At 39.1% G+C, this 10,199-nt stretch overlaps 1 protein-coding gene across 1 annotated transcript in view; it reads left to right on the forward strand.

Annotated features, from left to right (window-relative positions):
• Positions 1 to 5,948: 5,948 nt before the first annotated feature.
• mrpl38 (mitochondrial ribosomal protein L38) overlaps positions 5,949 to 10,199 on the forward strand; it is a 6,049-nt gene continuing 1,798 nt past the window's right edge. Inside the window, exons 1-8 of the mRNA XM_037690695.1 lie at positions 5,949 to 6,063; positions 6,980 to 7,168; positions 7,235 to 7,366; positions 7,435 to 7,637; positions 7,732 to 7,804; positions 7,886 to 7,931; positions 8,980 to 9,138; positions 9,605 to 9,741. Coding sequence (XP_037546623.1) covers positions 5,979 to 6,063; positions 6,980 to 7,168; positions 7,235 to 7,366; positions 7,435 to 7,637; positions 7,732 to 7,804; positions 7,886 to 7,931; positions 8,980 to 9,138; positions 9,605 to 9,741 — 1,024 coding nt within the window. The 5' untranslated portion in view covers positions 5,949 to 5,978. The remainder of the gene's footprint in view (positions 6,064 to 6,979; positions 7,169 to 7,234; positions 7,367 to 7,434; positions 7,638 to 7,731; positions 7,805 to 7,885; positions 7,932 to 8,979; positions 9,139 to 9,604; positions 9,742 to 10,199) is intronic.

Genomic DNA, 10,199 nt, shown 5'->3' on the forward strand with positions numbered 1-10,199 from the left:
CAATGTGATGGGGCGCCAGTTGTCTAAAACTAATAAATCTTTTTGTGGCTTTGGGGTGAGAGTAGAGCCTCGACGTAGCGTGGACGGTAGTTGTTCTTTATGTATACTTTCTATAAACACATTCAACAAAAATGGAGCAAGTTCAGCTGAGAATAATTTGTAAAATTCAGAGGTTCTCCCATCGATACCTGGAGATTTATTTAGTTTCAGTTTTTTAATAGCATCTGAGATTTCTATAAGTGTAATGGGTGAGTCACAAACAGATTTTTTGAATTCGCCGATTGTCTTAATATTATCTAGATTCTTTAAAAATGCATCCATATGAGTCGGTGAAATAGTTCAGGTATATAGTTTTTTATAGAAATTCTCACAAAGTTTAGATAGTTCTTTTGGATTTTCTATATTACCATTTGAAGAGAGTCTGTTTATACTATTTTTGTTTTGTCTTTGTTTTTCTAATTTAAAGAAATAGAGTTTTGCTCTCCCTCCTCCAACCACTTGGCTCTTGAGCGTACAAACGCACCTTTAGCTTTACTGATATATAACTGATCAAGTTTTAGTTGTAAAGTTAGGAGCTCTGCTTACTGTAGTTCAGATTAATGTTCTGGCAATATGGAGGATAGAGAAATTAAATTGGCTATTAAATTATTTTCATCCAATTTCTTTTTTTTTTGTTTAGCACTTGTTTCTATAAACAATCTTCTTAGTTCATATTTTAAAAGCTCCCATTGTTTTTGATATTCCACTTTATCTTCTGCAGTTTTGAAACGCTCTAAAATTTTTCTTCTAGTTATTTCATTTAAAGAATCGTTTTGTAATAAAGAAATATTTAATTTCTAATATGCAGGGTATCTTTGAGTTTGATTATCAGTTGATAAGTTTAAAATTAGTACAATTGCTTTATGATCTGTTAAGGGAGTTGGAATAATTTCTGTCTTGCAAATTACCTGAGTAAGAGATTCTGAGATTAACCAAAAATCTATTCTAGATCTCAGAGAACCAGCGTTATCTGTCCATGTAAACTCTTTACTGTTTGGATTAGTAACTCTCCAAATATCAATAAGACTTTTTTCATTCATAAAATCTGTCAAAAAACAGTTAGTTTTATTTCTACCAGGCCATCTATCAATGTCATCATTAACTGTGCAGTTAAAATCCCCTCCCAGTTTTACTTTAACACCAGTGAACCTTTCCATGGTACTTCCAATAGTATTACTCAGTGTTTGGAATAACTCTTGTGTTAGTATAACCATAGACATTACCTAATAGATACAACTGGTTGCAGTAACAAAAAACTATCAACATATAATGTGCATTTGGGTCAGATTGAGTGAAAATAATCTTCTCATTAAATTTGTGCTTCAGGGTTAACGTTCCAGCTGAGTGATGGTTTCCATCAGACATCCACTGGTCCTCGCCCCATCGTGATTTCCAGAAGTTGTAATCTTCTTCAGCAGAGTGTGATTCTTGAACCAAGCAGAAGTCTGAGTCAAACTGTTTTGCATAAAGAAAAGCTGCCTTGCGTTTAGTAATGTCTCTTAAGTCAGAGTCAGAGTCAGAGTCAGAGTTTCTTTATTGTCATTCGCACCTCATGTGGTACATGTGGTGGAGCGAAATTATGTACTCAGGGTCCCAGTTACATCCAACAATAAAATGTATAAGAAAAACAGTAATAACATCTAAGATATGAACTAAGAAAAACATCAACTAAATATACACTAAGCACTCATAACATAAAACATTGAACATCAGCACAAACATGAACATGAGTCTGTGAGCAGATGTGCACGCATGAACACATCAACATTGAAACAGATCAGCAGCAACATGAAACAGATCAGCAGCAACATGATATGGTTTTTCACAGTGATTATTCTAGTTAGAGATTCATGAGTCTAACAGCCTCAGGGTAGAAGCTGTTCCTCAGTCTAGTGGTTCTACACTTAATGCTCCTTAACCTCCTTCCTGAGGGGAGTGGGGCAAAAAGTCTTAAGCCTCGAGCACGAACTGAAATAAATTTTAAAGTAGAAATGTTCAACAGGAACAAACGACAATCAAACTAAAAAAGTCAGAGCAGTGATTTACTCTTAGATTAGACTAATCATAGAGTATTCTCCCTTTCAAAGCACCAGTTAGAAAATGTCTTGTTCTCCACAAAGGCTCTCCCTCCGACGAAGTAGTCCAGGTAGATAACGTCCCTGGCTGTCCGGACCGTGATGTGGACGGGTTCTGGACAAAGGACAAAGGAATGTGAAAAAGCAATCAAGTCTAGAAATAAAGCTTATAAAATGCTAAAAAGAAAGCATCGTATTTAGAAGCTTACTGGTTGCAAAGCATTGAAAGAAGAACCATGAAAATGCAAAAAGAGGAATTTGGAGGAGTTTTGTAGTTCAGTGGGAAGAGAATGACTAAAGTTTGGACAAAGAATGGAATAAGACAAATGCATGGAGTCCCAGTTCTGCACGATGGTTCTGCAGGTTCCTGTGTACATAATTTCGCTCCACCACATGTACCACATGAGGTGCGAATGACAATAAAGAAACTCTGACTGACTCTGACTCTGACAGCTAAGGCAAAAACAGAAATGATGGTTAAAGCATTTATTAAAATTCATAGTTCAAATAATATTAGTGAAGATGGGAAAAGAGTTCTTAGAAGAAGAGGAAGGTGAAAATTATATAATAAATATACCATACGTGAATTAGATCAAGCACTGAGAAACGTAAAATAGAACTGGAAATGATCAGATGTGTAACAATTCTCAGTCTGAGTCCTCAAAAAACATTCTTTTAGATTTATTTGTTAGGGTTTGGGAGGAAGAGAATCTACCACAGTCCTGGAAGGAAACCATAATAATACCAATGTGAAAAATAGGAAAGCTCAAAACCAGGACCTAAAGCTTTAACATTGGATTTTACAAAATCATGGAATAAATGATAAATGAAAGATTTACATGCTATAGAGAGGAGACATGTCTAGTTATCAAAGTGCTGTTAGAAAAGGAAGAAACACGGTGGATCCAGTCTTGTGTCTTGAACATGAAATCAGGGAAGCTCAGATTAATAAAGAAAGTGTGGTAGCTGTTTTTTTTGTTTGGTTTTTTTTACGTAGAAAGAGCGTCTGATATTACCGTAGAGAGATGGATAAAACTGAAACAAATGTGCATCACAGGTCATATGTTCATAAAAGAGTTTCTGTCAGAGACACATACAAGTGAGAATAGGACAAAACTATTCAGATAACTATTACACTGAAAATGGGACACCACAGGGAAGCATTGTAAGCCCTTTATTATTCTCTTTAATAATCATGTTTGATGATGTGGAAAACGTGATGGGAAGATCGTTATATGCTGATGATGGGGCGTTGTGGAAAAGAGGGAAACATATAGAGTTCATTGTTAAAAAGTTAAAGAAAGGAATTACGACTGTTGAAAGTGGTCACATAAATGGGGATTTAAATGTTCACTAGAGAAGACTAAAGGAGTATTTTTACAAGGAAAAAGGTCACTAATAATATTGAACTTAGTTTATATGGACAAGAACTTGAAAAAGTAAAACAGTTACAATTTCTTGGTATCTGGTCTGATGAGAGAATCGCAAACGTTCAAAAAGTTGTTGAATAAAGGTAAAAAAAAAAAACTAAACATCATGAGGTGTGTCGTGGAAAAAACTGAGATTCTCAGAACAGACCAAGGTGTAGTTCATCAGATTACAAAGCTTTGGAGAGCAGCCCGACATTCACAGAACATGCAATTAAAGTGAACACTTATCAGTGCTCTCATCCATGTGAAACCCTGACCTGCTCTAACTCTCTGGACCAGTCAAGTTAGTTTTATAGAATAATCTCCAGGAATCCGTCCCTTCCCCGTCCCATGTCTGAACCATCATTGAAAGGTCCACTGCAGACAGGAAGGAGTGGATCTGAGTTAAGGACACTGCATGAGACACGTCACCATACCATATCAGCTCTATCATATCAATATCAGTCAACCCTTGATGATTTCAAAACAACCAGTTCTCTCTGTTCCTCACTGACTGGTCACAGTAAGAATGATTACATGGGACCATTAATATCACACATCACAAAAATGAGCAGAAGGACAATGCAGAACGTTCCCACAGGATAGGTGCAAATAATACACATCGAACTGACAGGTGTTGAACAGGAGCAAATTTACACAGGATTAATCAGATCAATATTAGAATACAAAAGTGTTGTTTATAGCTCAGCTTCAGAAACAAACTCAGAAAAGTTAAACAATATTCAATATCAGACATTAAGAATTATATGACGGGGACATTAAAACAACACATACAGGATCAATATTAGTAGAAAATGATGAATCACCATTAAACATCTTGAGGGATCAATAAATTACCAGACAAATCTAAACAGTCCTGAACAGAACCATCCAAACCATGATGGGAAAAATACAAAGCTTTGGATGGATCATAAGTTTGAAAACTATAAGGATTCAGATCGATGACATTGTCAATCGATCACTCAGTCAAATTTATTAATAGATCCCTCTCCTGCAGCCAAAAGTTGCACAAAGTGCTTCAAAATGTGAATGTTAAAAAAAAAAAAAAACGCTGCAGAGCCACCAGGTATTAAAAGAATGCCTGAATAAAAAGGCATGAAGATCAGATCAGTGACGGAGCGTACGTCCTGAGGTCGTCGGTTCCAAACTGGCTGCAGCGACCCAAAAGCCCGGTCACCCCAACGTTTGCACTTTGGGACAAGCATTAAAGAAGTATTAGTTGATCTTAAGCTTCTCTTACATGCACAAAAAGCTACAAGATGAGCTGAATAATGTGAAGTGAGACCGTTAAGAACTTAAAATAATGAATAATAAAATGTATTCATTTAAAAGTAAATTTATAAAATGTTAGTCCAACAGTACCAGTACAAATCATATGCCCATGGATGATCACAGAATCAAGAGTAGATTTGACTTTATTAGAAAAGAAAGGAAATAAAAACATCTTAAATTCAAATACAGTTGTAGAATATGTCAATCAATATGATGGATATGTACAAATATAGACAGATGCGTCAAAGGATGCAGCGGATCCGGTCAGGTCAACGTTTGTTGTTCCTGAGTTTGGAGTGAATGAGGATCGGAGACAAATGATCAGTTTACTCAGGAGAAATGGTCGCAATATTGATCGCTGTTCAGTGCATGGAGGACAATCAACCAGATCAATAAACTGTTCAGATCTTCAATATTCAGTTTGAAAACTAGTTGTTCAGGAAGAGAGCAGACATCATGGTGACAATAAACACTGTACAGAATAAAAATGATGCGTTTAATTGTTGTGTTGGTATGGAGACCAGCTCCTGGATAAATAAGAGGAAATAACATCTTAAGTGGCAAAAGACACCACCATACATATATATTAATCGAAATAGATATAAAACTCAGTTGACCAGAAGTAAAAAGCATCGTGAAGAAAAAATTTTAGTCAAATATGGCAAAAACAGTGGGAAGAAAAAAGAAAAGGTCAATGGTTTTATAGAAATAAAAGAAAAACAGGAGAAATGAGAAGAGCTGAAAGAAACAGGCAGGAGGAAACGGACATATCACATGTCAGATTTGAACACACGAGATCAAACAGAACATTATTGATAAAAGGGAGGCATGAAACAGATGAATGTGAACACTGATGGGATGATAGAGCATGTTTTATTATACTGCCAGAAATACAGACATGAAAGAAGTCAACAGATTAACAGGCTCACTAAAATAAGTGAATTATTGCAGAATTTAAAAAACGTATGATACTAAGGCTTTGATACAATATCTGAAACAGACTGGATGAAAAAATGTTTTGTTTTGTTTTTCAAGCATCGTTGCAGTTCACACAATTTACCAAGTGGGGGCGGTAATGCATCAACCGCCGTTCAACGAAGAAGAAGAAAGAACGTTTGGTCCTGTCGGCTTCCGTAAGAGGGAAAAAAAAACACATTTCAAGATGGTGCTTAACTCTGTTCGTCTTGGAGTTTTGCGACCTGGATCAGATTTATGGGTCAGTCCTGCGAGGACCTTTGTTGCAACAGGTACGGTGACGTCACTGCTTCATGTTCTGTTTATTTGTTGTTGTTTTATTTATGTTCGGCTGAAAGTAGAGTCTCGGTCCGTCACGTCCTTCCGAGACGGGGAATGTCAAAAAGCTGTGAAGCTCCTGGACCAGTCTAACAAACTAAACGTTCAGTGTTGAATTTTTCACATTTAATTTCATCTACCTACTTGTTTATAGACAAGTCTGGAGCCTCTCTTCACTAGAAACATGCGAGGGCTAAACTTGTGTTCTCTCTTACACTCTGTGTTAGCAAAATATCTCATCTTGTTTCAAAATGGCTGTCACAGCCAAACAAACTCGCTACAGCTCCGCCAGTTTTACAAACATTTAGCTGAAAGTTCATGTGGTAGTAGCTGAGAGTCGTCCCCAACACACCACTGTGCAACATCGTCAGCTTTAACTGAAGGTGAGAGCAGTTTGTCTGTTAGCAAAATATTTTATGAATGAAATGTAACAGCGATAAATTAATTTGATACAAGTCTACTATTGGAGTAGCTGTTAGCTGTTTTTATGCTATTTTTACTAGCTTATTCAGCTAATTCCACATTTCTTGAGCTCATTTCAGCTCCTGCCTCCTCCTGGTAGTTTAAACTTCTTTCTGCCTTTTTTTTTTTTTTTTCCTAATTTCCAAACTTCTGGACTCATTTCTGCTTATTTAAACCCAATTCAACAAAACGTGTTCTTTCTGCTTTTTTCTACTAATCTAGGCTTGTTCTTCCATGTCAGCTACATGTCAGCATGTGTTTTAGCTGATTTCAGCTGTTTTTCGTCAAGTTCTTCAGCGATAAACATTCACACTGTGTTCTCGCAGGACCTGTAATTTGTCCAGTTGTATTTCTGGTTTTAAACTCGACACTGATGTTCAGCGTTTTGAAATGAGAACTTGTTTCCAGCGCTCCTCAGGAGATGGATTCCTCCTCTGGGTCCGATGCCAAACCAGGAGTTTGAAGGCTGCAACGTGGAGTCGGTGGAGAAGTATCGCACCTACAACCGCTACTTCAAACACGCTCTGGAGGCGAAGAACAAGCCCGTGTGGTGGAAGACCTACAGGAGCCATGTGGAACAGGCTGACCCTGAGCACGGTGAGGAGCAGCTGCAGCTCTGGTGCTGTCTGGACGACGTGTCGTGACTGTTGTCGTGTTCTGAAGGTGCTGAGCTGGTGGACATCGGACTGGCCCACTGTCGGCCCAGCAGGACCAAACAAGTGCGGGAGAGGAAGCAGCTGCTGTTGGACAACAAGAGGAGCGCTGAGCTGGAGAGGGCTTCTCGTCTTCGGACACGTAAGCTCTGCCCGGCTGATGGTGAGCTCACTCACATACTTTGGTTTAAAGTCTTTCTGGTCCACCAGTGAAGATCGCCCTGGACCGGGTGCAGGAGAACTGGGAGAAGACCAGCATGCCGTTCCATGTGAGGAGGCTGGCGGACCACTACGGGGTCTTTAGAGATCTGTTCCCCATGGCGTTCTTCCTGCCTGAGGTCATACTCCGCATCAGCTACGGTCTAGACAGAAGTGGCCAGGTGCATTATGGGAATTGGCTCACTCCTACTGACGTACGTTTCAAGAAACAAGATGAACTTTTCTTTCTGTGTTTTCTCTCAACCCTCGTGAACTTTTTGTTTTCCTGTCGTCTGCGTTCCTCTCCAGGCAGCGTCCGCCCCCCAGATCAGCTTCGATGCAGAAGAAGGGTCCCTGTGGACCCTCCTGCTCACCTGTCCAGGTCAGAACGGGTGTTTTAGTCACGAGACGCACAAGTCTTCCATTTCCAAATCAGATCGAACAAACGTTTTGTTTTTTTCAGACGAGCATCTTCTGGATAACGAGGCGGAGTACGTCCACTGGCTTGTGTGAGTAACTCATTCTCAAATGAGTTTAAAGACAAACGAGAGTACAGTTCCTGAGAAAATGCAGCATGGATGCTTATTGCAGAAGAACTTGCTGACAAACTGCTGGAATTAGCTAAAAACATGCTAAAATGCAGCTGAAATGAAAGAACAAGCCTAAATTAGCAGAAGAAAACAGAAAGAACACATATTTGATGAGTTTGGTTTAAATAAGCAGAATTTAACAAAAATAGCTTAAAAGTAGCTGAAAAGGCAGAAAAAAGCTTAAACTACCAAAAGGAAGTGAGAAGAGCTGAAATGAGATTAAAAAAGGTGGAAACAGCTGGAAAGGCTAAACTTAGCATAAAACAGCTAAATAGTAGCTGAAAGAGCAGAAAAAAAAACTGAAAGGAGCATAACAAGCTGAGATTACCATAAATAATTTGGCTGAAGTAAAATTTTAATTAATCTGAAAACGGCTGAAATTAGCTACAAAAATGCAAAAAATTTTAGCTGAAAAGTTAGAACAAGCTTAAGAAGGAACACGTTTGCCCAATTAGGCTGAAAGAAGCAGAAATGAGCACAAAGAAGTGGAAATTATTTTTTTGCAAAAAACAGTTGAATAGTAGCTAAAAAAAGCAGAAAGCTTAAATTGGCAGAAGGAAGTAGAGAGAGCACATTTCTGCTGAATTAGTCTGAAAAACGTTGAAATTATTTAAGAAAATTTGGAATTACCGGTAGGTGGAAAAGATCAAATTAGCATAAAATCAGCTAAATAGTAGCTGAAATGGCAGATAAAGTTGAAATTTGCAGACATAAGCCGAAAGGAGCAGTAAAAGGTGGTAAACATCTAAAGATCTGAAGGACGTAAAATGAGCTCAGTTCATTTTCTGTGAGGAAAAAATGGCAGAAAAGGCTAAATATTTCAAAAAGCTAAAGTTGTCACAGTGAAACGTACAGAATATGGATAGAAGTCGGAATAATAAACCTAAACAGGAAAACAATTGTTAGCAAAATATCCACCTATAGTGAAATGTTTGATGAAAGTGTTGAACGGAGTGCGTCTCCTCAGGGGGAACATACCAGGAGGAGCGGTGCAGGACGGAGAGGAGCTGTGTCACTACCTGCCCCCCTTCCCCGCCCGAGGAACGGGCTTCCACCGCTACATTTACGTCCTCTTCAAGCAGGACCGGCCCGTCGACTTCCAGGACGACGCCCGGTCGCCTCCATGGTGAGCAGCAACTTGAACAGGCGGGGGCCGACAGCAGTCGAACTGAGGCTCGGGGGTTTGGGGGGAGAGTCTCAACAGCATTTTAATCAAAGTCTTCATCACGTCACAGAAGACCAAAGAGTGAAGCTCCTGGAGCTTCAGCAGAATGTAAACATATTGAGCTGACACTTGGACTGGTAGTAGCTGAGAGTCAGCCCTAACACGCCCTGCAAGCTGGAAGGAGGCAGGCCGTGTGCAAACACATCTGACCTGCACTCACAGGTGGCATCAAATGTCCAGATTCAAACTTTATCTAAATATCTTTACTGTTTTATCGTGGCCGTGCAGATCTTTGTTTACTTTCTGACTAAAATAAACAACTTTCCCCCGACTGAACAGTTCATCTCTAGATGGCAGCAAACGTTACGTTCCCGCAGCGTTTGGTGCGAGTCGTTTGTAAATCCTGAGTCTCGTCTCTCCTCTTCAGCCACTCTCTGGAGGATCGCACGTTTAAGACGGTGGAGTTCTACAGGAAGCACCAGGAGGACATGACGCCCGCAGGCCTGGCCTTCTTCCAGAGCCAGTGGGATGAGTCTGTTAGCAGCACCTTCCACCACACGCTCAGTGAGTCTCCATCAGGTCACACTGGAAACACTGGAAACGGCAAATGAGGAAAAAAAAGTTCATTTTGAGTTTGATGGCAGCAACACATTGACGTAAATATTTCCATCTGTGAAGCCTCCTCTTCTTCTAATAACAGTCTGTAAACGCTTAGAAACGGAAGAGACCGGCTGTGGAGCTTTTTCGAGTTCGGTTCAGTTCTGTTGACAGGGCGGGGCGCCCCACTTGTATAATGGTTGTAGAAACGCTGCTATATATTAGGGCTTAATGATTAATGATTAATAATGATTATTTCAACAGTCGATTAATCGTCCGATTAATTTTTTGGTTAATCGACAAATCTGCAAAAAAATAAAATAAATTTCCACCTCTTTATTCCAAAATTTGACTGACAGCAAATCGCGCAAAAAACAGGTTGCTACTTGACTATTCTGTTAGTAAAATATTGAATAATTAAAAAA

This window comes from Nematolebias whitei, chromosome 17 (assembly GCF_014905685.2).
Source record: "Nematolebias whitei isolate Nwh7 chromosome 17, NemWhi1, whole genome shotgun sequence".
Taxonomy (NCBI): Eukaryota; Metazoa; Chordata; class Actinopteri; order Cyprinodontiformes; family Rivulidae; genus Nematolebias; species Nematolebias whitei.